Consider the following 22748-nt stretch of genomic DNA (forward strand, 5'->3'; position numbering starts at 1 on the left):
TTAAGGCTACTGTTCTGAAAGAGAAAACTGTTTTTTTTTTTGGTTGGGCCAGCTCTTGAAACCTTATGTTTTGATGACAATTTGCATGCATTGAAAGTTGTTTTGAAGCGAAGTCCACCATGCAAGCTATTTCATGTAAATGACATCATGTACCACAAACCTTTTGATTTGCTCATGTCATAATGGAGCAAGGGATTTTTTTACTACATTACTACATTTTACTACTACGGTCACTTGATAACAGTTTAAGCCAGGGCTGAGAGGTTGTGAGAAACAGGTTGTGAGAAACATTTGTTTTTAATGTAGAGTTGGAAGTTTACATACACTAGGTTGGAGTCATTAAAACTTGTTGTTCAACCACTCCACAAATGTCTTGTTAGCAAACTATAGTTTTGGCAAGTCAGTTTGTTTGTGCATGACACAACAATTGTTTACAGACAGATTATTTCACTTTAATAATTCACTGTATCACAATTCCAGTGGGTCAGAAGTTTACATACACTAAGTTGACTGTGCCTTTAAACAGTTTGGAAAATTCCAGAACATTATGTCATGGCTTTAGAAGCTTCTGGAGGCCTACAAACCTGACTCAGTTACACCAGCTCTGTCAGGAGGAACTTATTGTGGGAAGCTTGTGGAAGGCTACCTGAAACATTGGACCCAAGTTTTAAACAATTTAAAGGCAATGCTACCAAATACTAATTGAATGTATGTAAACTTCTGACCCACTGGGAATGTGATGAAAGAAATAAAAGCTGAAATAAATAATTCTCTACTATTATTCTGACATTTCACATTCTTAAAATAGTGGGGATCCTAACCAACTTAAGACAGGGAATTGTTACTATGATTAAATGTCAGGAATTGTGAAAAACTGTTTAAATATATTTGGCTAAGGTGTATGTAAACTTCCGACTTCAGCTGTAAATGTCATAATTTTCCAACAAACCTATTGATTTTCTCATGTCATATGGAGCAAGAGATTCTTTTGACTACATTGTACTGTCACTTGATAACAGTTTAAGCCAGGGCTGAGACTTATGGTTTGGTCATAATAAACATATTGAATGTTGAAACAGCTTTGCTTGAGTATATTGTGAAATTCCAAGTGCTTTGACAAAATATTATTTTATTTTACATAGGGGAAGAGTATGTAAATGAACACTGAATAGAGTAAACACATTTTACTATAATAGGAGTCACCCTAGCCTAGATCAACACTAGTGAGTGTCACTATAACACTCAAAGTGTTGATTACCTCAGTGTTAAATTTATCAACACTGGCCAGTGTAGAGCAGGGTTAACTTTTTGTACTCCTCAATGTTAAATAAGCACTAGAAATGCCACACTTAGATCAGTGTACTTTTTACTCATATGTATTCGCTGACAGTGTTACATTTAACACTTTTGAATTTACTGTGTAGAGTCCATGCCCTGATGAATTGAAGCTGTTCTGATGGTTCAACTCAATATTAGGAATGTGTTCCTAATGTTTGGTGTACTCAGTGTAACTGAACACCTTTCCTAATGCCTTTAGTGATCTCTAGTAAATAAGGATGGGAGACACTGATAGCCCCTTGGCTCTAACCTCCTTCACTATCCAGTCTAGGCAGTTCAGGTTATCTGCAGGCACTTGACTCAGTCCAAGTCTGTTTGTCATGTTGTGGCTCACAGTCACTGTTTGTTGCCTTCTCCATATGCAGCAGCTTGGTCACCCAGCCTCTGGACTCAATGTTTGCAGATGCTGTCAGTGCCAACACAGGTGCACCTGGAAGACAAATACATGCATCAATGCATCAGTAATCATAGCTATTATAATAGCCTAATGTTCAGGAAAGTTCAAAAAGGAAAAGTTCTGTAATATCCTTTTTGTAAATATTATAGACACACTGCCGTGTATCAAAATATAATACTTTTTTTAATGGGGTATGTGCAAACTTTTACAAAATTGTTTTATCCATCATCTTAGCTAACACTACTCATATCAAATGTGTTGCATGTCTCTCACAAAGACCTAATGTTCAGGAAAGTTTGAAAAGTAAAAGTTATGTAATAGCTGTGTAATATCCTTTTTGTAAATATTATAGACACACTGCTGTGTATCAAAATTGTTTTATCCATCATCTTAGCTAACACTACTCATATCAAAAGTGTTGCATGTCTCTCATAAAGACCTCAACCCAGCATGGAATAGAGATATTGTCCATTTAAATGATGGGAAATCAGCTGGTTAGGCTTCCTCTTGAATTTGAGAGCTACAGAATAGCACAAATTTACCAGGCCAAAATTTAGGAAGTTACAAACAGGTTGGACCTGATCTTTGATCAGCTCTCCTATTCTAAGACTCTTTATGAATATGGGCCCAGGACATATTTATTTATTTATTTCAACTTTATTTAACCAGGTAGGCCAGTTGGGAATAAGTTCTCATTTACAAAACCAAATATGAGGATGGTTGGATGGGCTATTTACAGAATGGGCTGTGTACAGCTGCAGCGATCGCTTAAAGCCCTTAAAGTTAGTGAGGGAGATATAAGTCTCCAACTTCAGTGATTTTTGCATTTCGTTCCAGTCATTGGTAGCAGAGAACTTGAAGGAAAGGCATCCAAAGAGGTGTTGGCTTTAGGGATGACCAGTGAAATATACCTGCTGGAGCGTGTGCTACCGGTGGGTATTGCTATGGTGACCAGTGAGCTGAGATAAGGTGGAGCTATACCTCGCAAAGAGTTATAGATGACCTGGAGCCAGTGGGTTTGGCGACGAATATCTAGCGAGAACCAGCCAACGAGATTATACAAGTTGCAATAGTGGGTAGTAAATGTGGCTTTGGTGACAAAACAGATGGCACTGTGATAGACTGCATCCAATTTGCTGAGTAGAGTGTTGGAGGCTATTTTGTAAATGACATCGCCGAAGTCAAGGATCGGTAGGATAGTCCGTTTTACAAGGGTATGTTTGGCAGCATGAGTGAAGGATGATTTGTTGCGAAATAGGAAGCTGATTCTAGATTTATATTTTGATTGGAGATGCTTAATGTGAGTCTGGAAGGAGAGTTTACAGTCTAGGTATTTATAGTTGTCCACATATAAGTCAGAACCGTCCAGAGTAGTGATACTAGTCGGGCGGGTGTGGGCAGCGATCGGTGGAAGAGCATGCATTTCATTTTGACTAGCATTTTTGAGCAGTTGGAGTCCACGGAAGGAATGTTGTATGGCATTGAATCTCGTTTGGAGGTTTGTTAACAGTGTCCAAAGAAGGGCCAGATGTATACAGAATGGTGTCATCTGCGTAGAGGTGGATCAAATAATCACCAGCAGCAAGAGCTACATCACTGATATATACAGAGAAAAGAGTCGGCCTGAGAATTGAAGCCTGTGGCACCCCCACAGAGACTACCAGAGGACCGGAAAACAGGCCCTCCGATTTGACACACTGAACTCTATCTGAGAAGTAGTTAGTGAACCAGGCGAGGCAGTCATTAGAGAAACCAAGGCTGTTGAGTCTGCCGATAAGAATATGGTGATTGACAGAGATGTAAAGCCTTGGCCAGGTCGATAAAGACGGTTGCACAGTACTATATTTTATCGATGGCGGTTACGATATCGTTTAGGACCTTAAGCTTTGCTGAGGTGCACCTGTGACCAGCTCAGAAACCAGATTGTATAGTGGAGAAGGTACGGTGGGATTCGAAATGGCCGATGATCTGTTTGTTCACGTGGCTTTCAAAGACGTTAGAAAGGCAGGATGGATATAGGTCTGTAACAGTTTGGGTCTTGAGTGTCTCCCCTTTTGAAGAGGGGGATGACCGCGGCCGCTTTCCAATCTGTAGGAATCTCAGACGATTTGAAAGAGAGGTTGAACAGACTAATAATAATAGGGGTTACAACAATGGCGGCGGATCATTTTAGGAAGAGACGGTCCAGATTGTCTAGCCCAGCTGATTTGTAGGGATCCAGATTTTGCAGCTCTTTCAGAACATCAGCTGTCTGGATTTGGGTGAAGGAGAAGTGTGTGTGGGGGGGGGCTTGGGCCAGATGATGCGGGGGGTGTGGAGCTGTTGGCCGGGGTTGGGGTAGCCAAGTAGACAGCATGGCCAGCCGTAGAGAAATGGTTATTGTATCGTGGATTTATCAGTGGTGACAATGTTTCCTAGTCTCGGTGCAGTGGGCAGCTGGGAGGAGGTACTCTTATTTTCCATGGACATTACAGTGTCCCAAAACCTTTTGAAGATGACCTGGTACTGGTTTTAAGACAATGTTTCCTCACCCACTTTGGAAATGGATCAGAGTTCTCCCAGTTTTGCACCTCGTTGAAAGAATGTAAGATCAATATTATTTTTATTTTTATTTAACCATTATTTAACTAGGCATGTAATATAAGGACACATTCTTATTTACAATGAAGGCCTACCCAGCCAAACCCGGACGACGCTGGGCCAATTGTGCGCCGCCCTTTGGGACTCCCAATCACGACCGGTTGTGATACAGCCTTGGAATCAAACCAGAGTCTGTAGTGATGCCTCTAATACTGAGATGCAGTGCCTTAGACAGCTGTGCCACTCGGGAGCCCCATAAAAGTCTAGATCAGAAAGTATAATAATAACATACATAGCTATGGACTTGCAAACAGAAGTCATCATACTTTCCATTACTCTTGGACAGTATGCCGAATCCAGTCGGGAGTAGAACGGTAAAGCATCTTGTCCCCTGAGAAGATGTCTTCAATGCATTTATTTGCTGTTATTTCAATGTCCTCCAGTTCTGATATATGGTCCCTGTAGCTCAGTTGGTAGAGCATGGCGCTTGTAACGCCAGGGTAGTGGGTTCGATTCCCGGGACCACCCATACGTAGAATGTATGCACACATGACTGTAAGTCGCTTTGGATAAAAGCGTCTGCTAAATGGCATATGTTATGTTATGTTATGTTATGTTATATAACTGCTGCCATCCTCCTCAAAATAAGCCATTGTTGTTATGATTTTTGACTTCAGCGCCCAGTACAGATGCTTCTCGTTGTTGTCATCAACTAAACCACCCACACAGATTATCAGAGGATGCTGATTGGTCCGGCCATAGCTAGTTTATTGTCTTTGAGAAGGTCTGTTACTTATGCACTTCTAGCTAGCTAGCTAGGAGTCCAATTAATGTTAAACATAGCATAGACTCGTTTGATATCAAATTATATAGTTATGCTTACCATTTCTATGTCATGTGAACTTCATCCACAACAATCCCCATGAGCGTTTTTTGATAATGTTCCACTGTTGATGCCAGCATATTCCACTACTTCAGCAGCCAAGACCCTAGGCTAACAAAAACAATCGCGCAAAGTCCATGGAGGATGTCTGCACAATTATTTACAACAAGTTGTATCGCAGTGATCCCCAGCTTTGCAGCCTCTCTGTTCTAGTCCTCCATCAGTGACACAACATTGAGGATACGGTTTTCAACACGCCCTAGTGGAGCTAGCTGGAAAATCAAACTCTTGCCGAATTCAGTTGGGAGTAGAACAAAAAACATCTTCTCCCCCGAGAAAAGCCTTGCAGTTATTTGCTGTTCTTTCATTGCCCTTCAGTTCCGATTTAACTGCTGCCATCTTCCTCAAGAGAAGCCCAGTACTGACGCTTCTCGTTGTTATCAGCAACTAAACCACCCACACAGATTATCAGAGGACGCTGATTGGTCCGGCCATACGGTGGAAGGAGAGGAAGGGGCTTAAACTGATCGAATCTGGTCATAGCCAGGCTGTATCTGTGTACCGAATCAGAATGTACGTTTGTGAGATCTGGATGTTTCGTACAAGGAAAGTTGATAGGGCTGCTAACATGAATGACTTTCAGCTACAATACATGTGCAGAACACATTTTATTTCTGTATCTTGCCTTTTGAAAATGCATTGGTGTTTATGGCTCTAATGACATGCTATATTTATGCAGCAATTGTGAGTGCATGTTTGTGTGTGTGCACGTGCATGTGTGTGCATGGGGGGTCGTGAGCTTTGAACCACTGCTTTTTGGGGGTTGCCGCTCAAGAAGTTTGAAGAACCACTAGGGAGAGAGGCTTGAGATGAATAAAAATCTATCTCCAAAAATTGTTTGGTGATCAAGAATATTTACTGTTTATTTTGAAAGCTCACCAGAAATGGGGCATCAATCAATAATTACTAGCAAAGGCCTAGCGACTGATAGTTTGGTATGTCAAAACTGCTTGATATAATACATTTTTTGTTAAAATGTAGTATTTCAAAATGAACAAGTGTTATTGACAAAAAAATGAAAACGACTGTCTGGAAGCCTCAATAAACAGACAAAGATTTGCAGTTGAACAACTCATTGCACGTATAGTGGAAGTCAGAACTATACATACATACACCTTAGCCAAACATTTAAACTCAGTTTTAATCCTAGTAAAAATGGCCTGTCAGTTAGGATCACCACTTTATTTTAAGAATGTGAAATCTCAGAAAAATAGTAGAGAGTGATTTATTTCAGCTTTTATTTTTTTTGTCACATTCCCAGTCGGCCAGAAGTTTACATACATCCGATTAGTATTTAGTAGCATTGCCTTTAAATTCTTTAACCTTTCTGGCACAGGCGTTCCGCTAGCAACCCACCTCGACAACAACCGGTTGAAATTGCAGAGCGCCAAATTCAAAATATAGAAATAGTATAGCCCTAATAAACATTCATAATAAATACAAGTGTTATACATCGTTTTAAAGATGAACTTCTTGTTAATCCAGCCGCTTTGTCAGATTTCAAAAAGGCTTTACGGCGAAAGCATACCATGCAATTATCTGAGGACAGCGCCCCACATACAAAAGCATGAAAAACATTTTCCAACCTAACAGATGCATCACGAAAGTCAGAAGATAGCGACAAAATAAATCAATTACCTTTGAAGATCTTCATCTTTTTGCAATCCCAAAGGTCTCAGTTACACAATGAATGGTCATTTTGTTCAATGAAGTATTTCTTTATGTCCCAAAAATGTCAGTTTATTTGGCACGTTTGATTCAGAAATACACCGGTTCCAACATGCCCAACATGCATACAAAGGATCTAATAAGTTACCTGTAAACTTGGTCCAAACATTTCAAACAACATTTCTAATCCAACCTCAGGTACCCAGAAATGTAAATAATCAATCAAATTTAAGACGGAATAAACTGTTTCCAATACCAGATAAAAACAACACGGAGAAAAACAACACGCTCTCATTCAAGTGCACCAAAAGACTAGAGTCCACCTGAGTGACACTTAGAAAGAATACGACTACTTCTTCATTTAAAAATAAAAACATCAAACAATTTCTAAAGACTGTTGACATCTAGTGGAAGCCATTGGAACTGCAATCTGGGTCATAATAATTCAGCTTCCCCATAGAAAACCATTGGAATATCCAATGACCTCAACAACAACAGTATTATTGGATGGATTGTCCTCGGGCTTTCGCCTGCCAAATCAGTTCTGTTAAAAAAAAATGTTTACGAGAACCAAGCTATCATAAGTGCTTTACATAGGCCTATTATACATTTTGTAGAAACAAATATAATATTCTATAATTGTGGTACAACAAAGGTCAACTATTTTAACTGTTCTACAAACCTCTGAGTGTTTTCTATCCAATACTACCATGCATATGCAGATCCTAGCTTCTGGACCTGAGCAACAGGCAGTTTACTTTGGGCACCTCAGTCATCAAAATGTCAGAATACTGCACTCTATCCCTAAGGAGTTTAAAATGGGTCAAATGTTTTAGGTAGCCTTCCACAAGCTTCCCACAATAAGTTCGGTGAATTTTGGCACATTCCTCCTGACAGAACTGGTGTAACTGAGTCAGGTTTGTAGGCCTCCTTGCTGGCACACAGTTTTCCAGTTCTGCCCACAAATTTTCTATAGGATTGAGGTCAGGGCTTTGTGATGGCCACTCCAATACCTTGACTTTGTTGTCCTTAATTAAGCCTTTTTGCCACAACTTTTTCTTCCTCATGAAGCCATCCATTTTGTGAAGTGCACCAGTCCCTCCTGCAGCAAAGCACCCCCACAACATGATGCTGCCACCCCCGTGCTTCACGGTTGGGATGGTGTTCTTTGACTTGCAAGCCTCCCCCTTTTTCCACCAAACATAACGATGGTCATTATGGCCAAACAGTTATATATTTTTTTCATCAGACCAGAGGACATTTATCCAAAAAGTACGATCTTTGTCACCATGTGCAGTTGCAAACCGTAGTCTGGCTTTTTTTATGGCAGTTTTGGAGTAGCGGCTTCTTCCTTGCTGAGCGGCCTTTCAGGTTGGGTTGATATGGGACTAATTTTACTGTGGATATAGATACTTTTGTACCTGTTTCCTCCAGCATCTTCACAAAGTCCTTTGCTGTTGTTCTGGGATTTGCACTTTTCACACCAAAGTAGGTGCATCTCTAGGAGACAGAATGTGTCTCCTTCCTGAGCAGTTTGACAGCTGCGTGGTCCCATGGTGTTCATACTATGGGAGCAATTTCCAAGGTAGCAATTTCCAAGGTACCAAGTTCATCTGTACAAACAATATTACATTAGTACTATTAATAGTAATAGTACACAAGGATGAACCAGATTTTCTGATTTTCTGATTTATTTTGATTTTCCCATGATGTCAAACAAAGAGGCACTGAGGTTAAAGGTAGGCCTTGTAGTACATCCACAGGTATACCTCCAATTGACTCAATCGATGTCAATTAGTCTATCAGAAGCTTCTAAAGTCATGACATCCTTTTCTGAGGCACAGTCAACTTAGTGTAGGTGAACTTCTGACCCACTGGAATTGTGATACCGTGAATTATAAGTGAAATAATTGTTGGAACAAATCCTTGTGTCATGCTTAAAGTAGATGTCCTAACTGACTTGCCAAAACTATAGTTTGTTAACAAGAAATTTGTGGTGGTTGAAAAACAAGTTTTAATGACTCCAACCTACGTGTATGTAAACTTCCGACTTCCAACTGTATGTAGGCAGTGGAGTTGGCACTCCTGCACATCCGCAGAAATATCCGTATTTTCAGCCTGTGCACGTCGGGATACAGAAAGTCCGTATCCGTAGCCATTTAAATATTGTCTGCATGTAGAATCCCTTACCTGAGGGACTCAATGGTAGCCCAGTAGTTATGCTAGGGGAAGACCATAACAGGGCTGGAGTTGACAGGCAATAACATTCTGTTATTCAAGTAAAAGTCCTCCAGCCAGTAGTCATACGTATGAGAGTGTTTACTTTATGTAAATGATGGTTCTTTGAAATGAAATAGGAAGTGTTTCCAGATCCATAACTTGTTGGGAAGGGAGAGGCGATGACGTCAAAGTTGCCCCAACTTTCTGGATTCCAAAACTAGTTTGGAAGATTGCCTGCCCTGTGAGTTCTGTTATACTCACAGACATAATTCAAATGGTTTTAGAAGCTTCAGAGTGTTTTCTATCCAATAATAATAATAATATGCATATATTATCAATTTAGGACAGATTTTGATGCAGTTCACTATGGGCACGCAATTCATCCAAAGGGGAAATACTGCCCCCTATCCTTAAGAAGTTTTAAACTATTTGTGAGAAGATGAAATGTGATGTCAGCCTTCTAAAGTCAGTGGCCACGCCCACATGAGCACAGACATTATGTTGGTGTCATGGTATGCCCCCTTTACCTAGAGTGCATAAAACCCACTTCTGACTAAATTAACATTAGTCAAGAGAACGTGAGGATGTGCGTCCCCACGCTGAAATGGCTACCACGCTATAGACCAGAGAGCATGGAGCTGTAGCTACATGTTGGATTGGTTGGAAATTTAAATATAGACCAGACAGTGTGAAGCTGGGATATGCATATTCTTGCTACCATTTGAAAGCAAACACTTTGAAGTTTGTGGAAATGTGAAGTGAATGTTGGAGAATATAACACAATAGATATGTTAGAAGAAAATAGAAAGAAAAAAACAACCGTTCATTTTTTCTACCACCATCTTTGATATGCAACAGAAACGTCCCACATTTAGCCATCACTCTGGTTGTAATTCCGATGGTGTCCACAAGATGGCAGCAAATCAGATCAAATCAAATGTATTTGTCACATATACATGGTTAGCAGATGTTAATGCGAATGTAGCGAAATGCTTGTGCTTCTAGTTCCGACAATGCAATAATAACCAACGAGTCATCTAAGCTAACAATTCCAAAACTACTACCTATACACACAAGTGTAAAGGGATAAAGAATATGTACATAAAGATATATGAATGAGTGATGGTACAGAACGGCATAGGCAAGATGCAGTAGATGGTATCGAGTACAGTATATCCATATGAGATGAGTAATGTAGGGTATGTAAACAAAGTGGCATAGTTTAAAGTGGCTAGTGATACATGTATTACATAAAGATGCAGTAGATGATATAGAGTACAGTATATACATATACATATGAGATGAGTAATGTAGGGTATGTAAACATTATATTAAGTAGCATTGTTTAAAGTGGCTAGTGATATATGTTACATCAATTTCCATCAATTCCCATTATTAAAGTGGCTGGAGTTGAGTCAGTGTGTTGGCAACAACCACTTAATGTTAGTGGTGGCTGTTTAACAGTCTGATAGCCTTGAGATAGAAGCTGTTTTTCAGTCTCTCGGTCCCTGCTTTGATGCACCTGTACTGACCTCGCCTTCTGGATGGTAACGGGGTGAACAGGCAGTGGCTCGGGTGGTTGTTGTCCTTGATGATCTTTATGGCCTTCCTGTGACATCGGGTGGTGTAGGTGTCCTGGAGGGCAGGTAGTTTGCCCCCGGTGATGCGTTGTGCAGACCTCACTACCCTCTGGAGAGCCTTACGGTTGTGGGCGGAGCAGTTTCCGTACCAGGCGGTGATACAGCCCGACAGGATGCTCTCGATTGTGCATCTGTAGAAGTTTGTGAGTGCTTTTGGTGACAAGCCAAATTTCTTCAGCCTCCTGAGGTTGAATAGGCGCTGCTGCGCCTTCTTCATGATGCTGTCTGTGTGGATGGATCAATTCAGTTTGTCCGTCATGTGTATGCCGAGGAACTTACTACCCTCTCCACTACTGTCCCATCGATGTGGATAGGGGGGTGCTCCCTCTGCTGTATCCTGAAGTTCACAATAATCTCCTTTGTTTTGTTGACGTTGAGTGTGAGGTTATTTTCCTGACACCACATTCTGAGGGCCCTCACCTCCTCCCTGTAGGCTGTCTCGTCATTGTTGGTAATCAAGCCTACCACTGTAGTGTCGTCCGCAAACTTGATAATTGAGTTGGAGGCATGCATGGCCATGCAGTCCTGGGTGAACAGGGAGTACAGGGGAGGGCTCAGAACGCACTCAACACTGGGGCCCCAGTGTTGAGGATCAGCGGGTTGGAGATGTTGTTACCTACCCTCCCCACCTGGGGGGGCGGCCCGTCAGGAAGTCCAGTACCCAGTTGCACAGGGCGAGGTCGAGACCCAGGGTCTCGAGCTTTATGACGAGCTTGGAGGGTACTATGGTGTTGAATGCTGAGCTGTCATCAATGAACAGCATTCCCACATAGGTATTCCTCTTGTCCAGATGGTTTAGGGCAGTGTGCAGTGTGGTTGAGATTGCATAGTCTGTGGACCTATTTGGGCGGTAAGCACATTGGAGTGGGTCTAGGGTGTCAGGTAGGGTGGAGGTAATATGGTCCTTGACTAGTCTCTCAAAGCACTTCATGATGACGGAAGTGAGTGCTATGGGGCGGTAGTCGTTTAGCTCAGTTACCTTAGCTTTCTTGGGAACAGGGACAATGGTGGCCATCTTGAAGCATGTGGGAACAGCAGACAGGGATAAGGAATGATTGAATATGTCCATAAACACACCAGCCAGCTGGTCTGCGCATGCTCTGAGGACGCGGCTGGGGATGCCGTCTGGGCTACACTGTTTGTATTCGGTCATGTTTCCGGTCAACTTGCCCTGGTTAAAAGCAGTGGTTCGTGCTTTCAGTTTCACGGGAATGCTGCCATCAATCCACGGTACCTGGTTCAGCACTGTATGAGCAACGTTTCAGACGGATATCTTGAAGTATGAGCAAACTACATGACATTTAGTGTGAAGTCACCCAGGTACATTTGGGCAAATCGTGAAGGAGACATTTACATTCACCTTACATTTTTCTGAAATAATATAGTCAAATCTGTATACTTTTTCAGTATTAGTAGCCATGTTACAAGTTCAACATTTGCAAAACACCCAGTTTTCTTAACTTCATAACTCTCCATATTCTTATAATTTTTCTGCCCAAAAGGAAAAGGCTTGACGTCGCACAAGGTTAGCAGCAACATTTTGCGACAGATACTGGGTTGCCAGTGCCACTCCCGTAAAGCCTAGTTCATTGGCTATCTAGCTAGCTTTTTTGGACCCCGATTGGTACTTATTTGACAATGTTACAGTCAATCAAGTGAAATCCGCCTGCGTCATCGGCATGCCATGAAATACAAAATCAATCGTGCATGTTACATGGACCTTTTTAGGATATGAAAAATGATTTTATCTAACAAAACGACACTTCATGTTATCTCTGGGGCCCTTTGGATGATAAATCAGAGAAAGATTTCATGATGTAAGAATTTAAGTACACATTTCGCAAGAGGACAAGCACATTAGAGTGTCTAGTTTGAGAAATAGGTGCCTCATAAGTCCTCAAATGGCAGCTTCATTAAATAGTACTCACAAAACACCAGTCTTAACTTCAACAGGTAAGAGGCAACTCTGGGATGCTGGCCTTCTAGGCACAGTTCCTCTGTCCAGTGTCTGTGTTCTTTTGCCCATATTTATATTTTATTTTTATTGACCAGTCTGAGACATGGCTTTTTCTTTGCAACTCTGCCCAGAAGGCCAGCATCCCGGACTTGCCTCTTCACTGTTGACGGTGAGACTGGTGTTTTGGTACTATTTAATAAAGCTGCCAGTTGAGGACTTGTGAGGGGTCTGTTTCTCAAACTAGACACTAATGTACTTGTCCTCTTGCTCAGTTGTGCACTGGGGCCTCCCACTCCTCTTTCTATTCTGGTTTGAACCAGTTTGTGCTGTTCTGTGAAGGGAGTAGTACACAGCATTGTACGAGATCTTCAGTTTCTTGGCAATTCCTAGCATGGAATAGCCTTCATTTCTCAGAAAAAGAATAGAAAATTCTTTGTTTCTGGCCATGTTGAGCCTGTAATCGAACCCACAAATGCTGATGCTCCAGTTACTCAACTTGTCTAAAGAAGGACAGTTTTATTGCTTCTTTAATCAGAACAACAGTTTTCAGCTGTGCTAACATAATTACAAAAGGGTTTTCTAATGATCAATTAGCCTTTTAAAATGCTAAACTTGGATTAGCTAACACAACGTGCCAATGAAACACAGGAGTGATGGTTGCTGATAATGGCCTATGTAAATATTTCATGAAAAATCTGTCGTTTCCAGCTACAATAGTCATTGACCCCAAACCTAGTGTAAATGTTCCAACTTCATTCATCTTTCATTACTCTTTAATGATGAGTAATAGACCCAGAGGGCAATTGTTAAATATTTAATGAATATTTTGATACATTTGCCTAGATGTTTAACTTTTGAGATATGTCCCTAATAGGCTACAGACCATGATCGATTGGAACATTTACGAATGTTTAAGTGTGTAAAACTTTGTTCCATCACATTATCTTCCTTTATGTTTTGACACCACTGCCATATTGTACTAGATCCTGCTCAAAATAGAAGCCATCTGATATTTCAGATGCCCAAAAATGTTTTTTTTTTTTAACACATTGACATGGAGTGTTGAAGGGGATTACACTCATATTTTAAAAGGGTTTCATATATTTACATTGCTGTCCATGAGGTCCTTCGATGGGTCTCGTTCCAGAACTGGCATTCTGGAACTTTGGAAGTCCAGTCAAGCATGTAAAAGTGGATATGGCTCTCTGCATGTGTGAATGAAATTGACAAGACAATGTCAAACTATGGCTCCCTTATTTGTTGATTCCTTTTAACAATATCAAAATAAACTGACAATCAAATGAGATGGTAAAAGTATATATATATATATATATATTTTTTGGGGCGGGGGGGTGTAGCTCAGCTTTAATATTGCAGATAGATTGTGCCTTCCATCAATATAATTGTCTGCATCATTTCCAATCACCCATGTTTTTGGGAAAATAAATTCCCCTAACCCTAACATCTCTCCCCTCACTGGAGTAAACTAATAGACAACAACACTTATGCTTCTACTTCCAGCTTATACATAGTATATACAATTTGCAGACACAGTATATTTTACAATCGATATCTTTTGTTTGTTTTTTAGTCCCATCCTTCAGCTCCACTCAACCCCTCTGAACACCATCCTGTTTGGATTTCTATTTGCCATTTTTTTTGTTCAACTGTGCTGTGATGTTTCACAAAAGTTCTGAACTTTTCTATTCTCAGATTCAACATATTGCAAAATAAAGATAATCGTTTTTGCTAAGAGTATTATTATATTATTGACGGGTTGACTATGACTTATTAAATTACCCAGCAGTACTATTTACAGAGTTAGCAACAGTTAATGTTGCAATGATTCAGTCATTCCTGAACCTGCGACCAAAATCAGGCTACACATGGACAGTACCAAAACAAATTATCTAATGATTCTGTCTCTTATCAGCAAAATCTGAAAGCATATTGTTGATATTGCTGAAATATTTATATTATTTTCACATCGCAAATTCATTAAAACTTTAGCAAAACAATTTATCATATAGAAATGTGATTATTCAAGCAGGATTATTGAGTAGGATTATTTCTTATTCACTTATAAAACGAGATGCCTTTTGGGGTTAGTATCACCAGGAATGTAAGGTTATATTACTCAATTTGTTGTTTTTGTTGTCATTGAGTCTTTGGAAACAAACAATGTCCTTGTTTCCTCAATCTATTAAGTCTTCCAAAACAAAGTAGCAGGATCAGCCTATTTATTTGTAAAAAAAAATGTATATACTATATTTTATTAGGGAGTCCCATTGTTGAAATAACAGATTGTGCCTTTAATAAGTTTACCTCAAGAAGTATAATATTTCAAATGTAATTCAGGGCAGCCGTTTTTCATTGGCACGATACTACTAGAAATACTAAGGTTTTTCTCTTACCTCGGCAGCTTCAAAAAGTTCAGGTGTGATCTAGCCTATTATCAATGGCTCCGGTAGATAGACAGTCTAACCTTAATGTGTCTCCTCAAAACCAATCCTTTATCGTCCAGTCTCAGTTTCAGCATCCCTGCATTCCGTCCACAGCACCTCCGTTAGCTTAGGAGGGACGCTGAAGGTACCTAGTCCTGTTGGCAACAAGGCTCCTCCCTTTCTTTGCGAGCCATTCGCGGATACGTTTATTTGGCAGTTTGCGTGTTAAACCCACCTGTTTATGAAAGGGTTAGACACCGTGTCCAGTATGCTATACGCACCGTGTGCAGGTAGTTATATGGAAGCGTTTTATTCCTTCTGTGGCTTTCTGATTTTTCTCCGACAGTGTGCCATAATGTCTCTCTTTTGTTGTTGTTCTATAAAATATAGCCGACATTAGGCCTACAAGCTTACATTTATGCACGTGTAGCCAAGATTGCACGGACGGCATGTGTTTGGACTGATCATGGTTTTATATGATAAAGCAGCCTATGTTTGGGATTGTTTGTATACTGCAATAGCCCATTGTTCTACTAGGCTACATAAATCCTTTTCCAATCCTGTCACATTAAATATTAAATATGGAATAAAAGAAACAACTGCTCTGAATTTGAGGGTCAGGAAAATTAAAGAATGCGATAAACAAATACCAAAAAGTTTAACCAAAGCGTGTGATTCAATTCGTTTTGGCATTTTTAGTTTTTAACTTAAATGGTGATTAACGTGATTTTAAAACTAACTTTCATCATTTCAAACGTTCTCTAGTTCAGTTGATTAAAACTTGTAGAATCGCTTATAAGCTCTCAAATCACATTAATTGTTGATATTTAATTGTGCATAAAATATTTCGATGTAAAAAGAAAACGAATTAATTAAACCTTCCGTATGTTTATAGCCTATTGGTCTTGATTGAGATTTATGTTCATATTACATTTTAATTTTATGCGAATAATGTGTTGTGATTTTAGTGACTTTGACTTGTGAATTTCTTACAACCATTTCAACTATAACGTTATGTAAATATTTTATTTTCGTTATAGGAGAGCGACACAGACTGGTAGCTAAAGGGAGTTAGCCAATCATTGCATGCATATTGTACTTTTGACAATAACACACATGAAGCACTTGTACATTCACATACTCTTGATTGAATATGTACATTAATATACACATATAAACAATTGTTGAAATGTCCTATCATACATTTAGGATATGCATTCCAGATAGCTTATACATCATCCAAATTAAGTTAAATACAGAATACACAATGTAAGACGGGGGATTCAAACCCACCTAAGTGTATTGTGAAATATTGCATATTGATTTTAGCAGCACAACTCTTGCAAAATACATATAAGGTATATTATTATTAAATTATTATATATTTATGATAAAATGTTATGTTCCGTTTAGGCAGGTCCATGAATATGATATGGAATCAATGTTTTGTCACAATGCACACACTTTCAGCTTTAACAAATATCACCCTAGCGCAATCTACTGTGAATGCTTCTTCAGGTGACATTGTCCGATTGAATTGGAAGACAGGAGATTCTTCTGGAGTCATCTTCTTTCCTAATTGAATTATGTAAATGGTTGCGTCAAATGAGTATCACACAGAGTATAGCTTCATCGCTTTATGGGCACTTACATATTTGTATTATTATTATTATTTTTTACAGTTTACGCATACTCAAATGACTCCTCTTCATAATACTTGTCTATGCCATTCTCATCAACAACATTACTTAACCCCTTCCTCTTCCTCTCCCGTTCCTGAGTTTTTATTGTGTCGTAGAGACCCGTGGGGCCTTCCTCCAGTAGCATGCCTCTCTCCGAGTTTGAAGGTTTCATTTGGCACACGTTCTTTAGTAAGAGGAGCGCTGGTGCGTAAAGCACGTTGGCGAGGCCCATGCCCAGGTTGAGCTGAATGAAGCCCAGGTCGTGGACTATCTGTCCGGCCACCACAGGGCCCAGGGCGTATGCCACGCAGTAGGAGATGTCCGCGATGGCGTACACACTGCCGTACACCGACACATGTCGCACGTCCACCAGGAAAGCGAGTGTAGGCAGTAGCGCCGTGTCCACCAGGGCGATGCCAAAGCAGATGCCACACAGTGGACCCATCAGCTGGCCGAAGGTCTTACAGGCTGGCACGGTGCACGAACTGGCGCCGATTATCACCATGCCCAGGGCCCCGTAGAACCACTGCAGGTGTGGGTACTTAGCCGCGAGTTTGACGGTGACGTACACACCCAGGACATGCGGGAAGAACGCGGGAAGCCAGGCAAGGCCGATCTCCCATTGGGAAGAGTGCATGGTTTCTTCCATCCAGTTTGCGATGGTGGGCTCCAGGAAGGCCAGCGGGATGTTACAGGTGGTCAGGGCACCCGCCACCACAGCTATGTAGGGGTCGATCATCAGTTTGTAGATGGGGGTGCCCACGGGCATGTTCTCTCTCTCCCCTCTGGAGAAGGGCTTTAACACCGTCAGGCACAGCATGCCGTCCGTGAAACAGATGCAGGCCAGCACAATGAAGGGCACCCGTTTCCCACAGAATTCGTACAGGATGCCCCCGAAGGGAGGCGCCACTAAGCTGCCGAAAGAGATGAATGCCAGGGCGATACCCAGGGCTCTGCTCCTCTCCGCCTCCTCCGTGTACTTATCCGCTATCATGGCGATGCCTGATGTATCTGCGAACGCTGAGCCTAAGCCCTGCAAGCTCCTCGCCGTGAACAGAGACACGTAATTATCTGCGAAGGCGAATAGACATGTGGAAAAAAACATGATGATGAGTCCGATGAACAGAGGAAGTTCATAACCGACCCGGTCAATGAACGTCCCGGTCAACGGATTGACCAACAGCTGCAATATGGCTTTGGACGCAAAAAGTACACCAATCTGCACGTCGAAGTTGCCTTTGGTGGCTTTAAAGATAGTATGATTCGAGGAATTTCCGGCGTTTATGACTCGTGCATTAAACGAAGCGTGATCTGCCTCACTTTGTAATTCTGCCAAATAGTCTGGTATGATCGGCACAATTACCATGTAAAGCATGTTATCTAATAGAAGTGCTACACAGACAATCACTAGAATAATCCGTCTCTGTCGCTCAGGCTCTTTGAATTTAGTACCTAGTTGTTTAGTTCTTTCGCCTATCTCAGACAGTTTCATAGCAGCAGATTGCGCTAGATCCCCGGTTCCGTGGGCGGCTCCGTGGTCCTCTGTGATTCCCTTTGTATCCATGATTCTTTACGTTTTCTGCTGGCTTCTCTCTTCCAAAAGGAAAAATAAACTCTGTCCACCGACTGAAATGTGCACGTCTCAGTTCAGGAACTCTGTGTTCATGTGTTTTGGTCTTGTCAGGTTCACTCATTCAATTCACTTATTCAGCAGCAGTCTAAACATATGTCCAGCTTTCCGGTCTTTACCTTTCCCTGGTGGCACAGTCCGTCATTGCGCTCGTATTTCCTCTCTCGTGACCTGGACGAGTTTTATCCCTGTCTTCCATTGTGGTTTCATTGTCTCGTACTCCGTCATTCAGGTGACGCGCTGGCGACAGATAAACTCTCACAGGTCAGAGTTATCTTTTTAGATGTGGGCTATATTTGTTTCCAAGTGACCTTTGATGTACTGTATGTTCAATACAATATCCACTGATTGGTTAACATTTCTAACTTTCATATGACAAAAAAATAATCGATTCATTGAAAAGTACCCGAATGTTTTAAAAGTGAAACGTTTGCCATTTTAAGCACATGACGTCTTTAACCAATAATTGGAATTCCAATAAGGGAGTGAACATTATTTATAATATAGGTTACATAGAGAAAATCGGACCTCTGTGAAATGAAAATGGACGGCCCTCCCTTCAGAAAAAAAAATATTTTACCGGAACGCTTGAAAAAAGTAACCCTCCCCTATACCCAAAATAATAATTAAAACAAAGTGGATAGAAGAGAACATGCTTATCAAATACCCTCACTTCTTGGACAGACCAGAGCCTTTGATATGCAGTTTTAGAAACGGGTCTTTGTACTGTAAGCATTACATGGCAATGCAAAAATACTAATAGTGCACAGGGCTGCGGGCTTTCGCAGGACACAGGACACCGTGGAAGGGAGTAGAGGTGGAAAGATATCCTTCATAGTAAAAGTATTGCATGCATTTAGCATTTCTACAGGTCCGAGAAAAAAATACTTTAATAAAAAAAAGCAATTCACAGTGAAAATCTTTGCAGTTCTGGAAACGTCAGAGTGTCTTCTTTCCAAAACTATCAATTCCAAGCATAGTCGAGCATCTTTTCGTGACAAAATATTGCGCTAAAAACGGGCACGTCTTTTTATCCAAAAATGAAATACTGCCCCTATAGGTCTAACAAATTACCGAAATGACAGGCTCTTCGTTGCCCATAGGCTATGAATCGTTTGATCGAGACCACACTAGATAGCCCATAAGCGCACTTGATATTGCGCTCCCAGCGGAGAATCAGAGATGAGGCTATTTAGGCTATAGGCTATTTTGTGTGGTCTGAATCAAATGATCCATAGCCTATAGGCTACGAAGTGCATGCTCGGGGAAGCACAGAGCAAAGTTATACTTCTAAGATAGCTGCTGGAATGGTGTAAACAAAACTAGGCTGCACTACACACCACAATGAATATTCCAACGCTGAGCCCCAGGCTGCTCTGCTCATCAAAAACGTTTTTTGTTTGTTTGCTGCCTAACCTAATTAACCTGATTAACCTATCGTAATTAATATAGTATTTTATTTATAATGCAATAATAAAATTAACCGTTTCTTTTCTTGTTTTTGGTAAAAAGTAAACATCCAGAGAGCCTCTGTATTGCCCTCCCTCCAATTACATATTTACATGAAATGTTTTGGACCTGCCCCCAAACCAGGCTCTAACAGCACTTGCTAGCAGTGCATTGCGAGTGAGGAGTGCCGTGAAGCATCATGTCGTAGCTTCCTAAAGAACAATCTGGCTTCCAAAAATAAAAGATAGAGCGACAATATGTCACCCATTTTTTTTTACAAAGGAAGGTGAGTGTAGTCCGTGAGTGGTGGAAAATAACCTGTTAGCTTAGTCCATAGTGAAATAGGCTACTTTTGCTCCCCTAACAGGCTGACTACACCACTTGCGTCGCTTGCCCGAACACTGCAAAATACATTTAGAAAACCATATTATTAAGTTATTGCACCGACACTGCTTGCTCGTTCTATTTGTGACGCAGATAGCACTGCAAGTCCTGCCTCTCCCATCTACTCATTGGATTATAGAGGCAGGTACCCACGTGCCATCTCCTCATTGGTTATACCCACGTGGGTGACTGAAAGACGAACGAGGTCAGTGGCAGTAATGCACCTAATTTATGAAAGTTGCCAATCTCAATATAAAGTCAAGAGAAGAAAAAGCCTAGAAGGAGGAGAGATGACTAGAAACGATTTGGTTGACCCTTATATGTGTGGATTAATTGTCGAAGTAGAGGATCTTGTGCATTTCAGGTTAAATAACAACTCAATGTTTATATCCCAGGACAAATTAGCTAGCAACAGCAAGCTAGCTAAATAGGACAAATTAGCTAGCAAGTGCAAGGTAGCTAGCTAATTGCTATAAATGTTTCATGCTTTTTGACCTGTCCCCAAATTAATGTAATTGGTTCAGAGTTTGTTTTGATATTTTAACCTGCGTGTCATGATCACATTTGGTGTGGGGGACAAAATACATTTATGCACGATGGCAGCTGGTTTGGGTTCCGTGTTTAACATTAGTTACTTAATATCTTTACAGAAGATTCTGAATATTTACATTTCGCTCCTTTTTTAGCTGACATTTATTAATCAATGCAGGCAAACTTTTAGCAAGCTATTCATACTAAATCAATTGTCCCTTCCCCTGCCCGGTGCCAGGCCCAACAGATGCAACTTCAGGCTCAGCGCCCTGTCTCCCCATCCCCATACCCCTGAACCAGCCCTACTCCCAACTGAAGAAGGAGGTGAGCAGCATTGTGTTGAATGACATGTCAATTGGCATAATTGCAGGTACTGCAATGCATTGAGGACAGGAATGTGATTCTCCAGTCAGGAAAAATCTCACTTGACACAGAGGCAGCCAATATCAGAGCCTTAAAGGAAAATATGCACGCTCTTAGAGATGGATGGGAGTCTCTCCTGTCTGGGGCAACACTGATTGCGACGCAAATGGATGTTGCACCTCAATTTAGCAAGGATCACAGCCACCAGAGGAAAAGGAAGAGATTCCATGATGAGACCTCTCAAGAAAATACAGCTCAGGACAGTGCAGCAACGGTGTTTCAGAACAGTGCTATTTTACTGCTTTGGACAACATCATAAGTGACTTGGACACGAGGTTCCACACCACTGCAAAAATAATAAAAGGCAGATTAGTGAGGATAAAGTCCCTTCTGTGTGCCAAACACTGGTAAGGAACTATTCCAGAGATCTTACACCTGAGTTTCAAAGTGAAGTAAGACACCAGAACACTGTATATGCTCCCACTTTCCCCCCTAACTTGTTCCCTCTTGGTCTCCTGAATGCAATTTGTAAGATGCAGCTGAAAAGCATTTTTTTGGAGAAGTGTGCATTGCTTTACGTATATTTTGCACACTGCCTGTGACTGTTGCTGGTGGTCGAGAGAGCTTTCAGTAAGCTACAACTGATAAAAAACTATTTGAGGTCCACTATGTCCCAGGACAGGCTTTGCAGTATTGTCCTGCTGTCCATTGAAAGTCAGTGTGCTAGAAAGCTGGACTTCAAAGACTTGATTGTTAGCTTTGCTAGCAAGAACGCTTGGCACTAGGCTCTTGGTTAGTAAGGCTGAGCAAGGGCCAGTGATAACTGTTAAATGGCATGGTTATGGATATTGGATCACTACACACATTATGCCCACAGGTTGAGAACAAGACTGAGAACAGACTGTGAACAAGATATATCTCAAAGTAATGGCTGGATTGCCATAAAATGTGTTGTCCACAATCAAGACCCCAAGTGGAAGAAACCTATTGATTTGGTGGCCACTTGACCGGAAGTTTACATACACTTAGGTTGGAGTCATTAAAACAAATTGTTCAACCGGCGGCAGGGTAGCCTAGTGGTTAGAGCGTTGGACTAGTAACCGAAAGGTTGCAAGTTCGAATCCCCGAGCTGACAATGTACAAATCTGTCGTTCTGCCACCGGAACAGGCAGTTAACCCACTGTTCCTAGGACGTCATTGAAAATAAGAATTTGTTCTTAACTGACTTGCCTAGTAAAATAAAGGTAAAAAAATAAAATACACTTAAAAAAACACTCCACAAATGTCTTGTTAACAAACTATAGTTTTGGCAAGTCAGTTAGGACATCTACTTCGTGCATGACACAAGTAATTTTTCTAACAATTATTTACAGGCAGATTATTTCACATATAATTCACTGTATCACAATTCCAGTGGGTCAGAATTTTACATACACTAAGTTGGCCATGCCTTTAAACAGCTTGGAAAATTCCAGAAAATTATGCCATGGCTTTAGAAGATTCTGAAAAGCTAATTGACATC

General features: G+C 40.9%; 1 protein-coding gene and 1 long non-coding RNA gene across 2 annotated transcripts; both read right to left on the reverse strand.

The window, feature by feature from the left end:
* Positions 1-1349: 1349 nt before the first annotated feature.
* LOC118368919 (uncharacterized) lies at positions 1350-15303 on the reverse strand. Its single transcript, XR_004822451.2, has 2 exons — positions 15158-15303; positions 1350-1768 (listed from the first exon to the last, which is right to left on the reverse strand). It is a non-coding gene; the product is annotated as an uncharacterized LOC118368919 (long non-coding RNA).
* Positions 15304-16203: 900 nt separating this feature from the next.
* LOC118368925 (probable vesicular acetylcholine transporter-A) lies at positions 16204-18653 on the reverse strand. The gene has a single exon (XM_035753420.2). It carries the CDS (start codon positions 18431-18433, stop codon positions 16871-16873), a length of 1563 nt encoding a protein of 520 aa, XP_035609313.2. The 5' UTR covers positions 18434-18653; the 3' UTR covers positions 16204-16870.
* Positions 18654-22748: the final 4095 nt, after the last annotated feature.

Source organism: Oncorhynchus keta, chromosome 3 (assembly GCF_023373465.1).
Source record: "Oncorhynchus keta strain PuntledgeMale-10-30-2019 chromosome 3, Oket_V2, whole genome shotgun sequence".
Classification (NCBI taxonomy): domain Eukaryota; kingdom Metazoa; phylum Chordata; class Actinopteri; order Salmoniformes; family Salmonidae; genus Oncorhynchus; species Oncorhynchus keta.

What these genes read in the sequence shown, in the direction of transcription:
- LOC118368925 (XM_035753420.2), bottom strand. Translation starts at nt 18,433, where the DNA reads ATGGATACAAAGGGAATCACAGAGGACCACGGAGCCGCCCACGGAACC.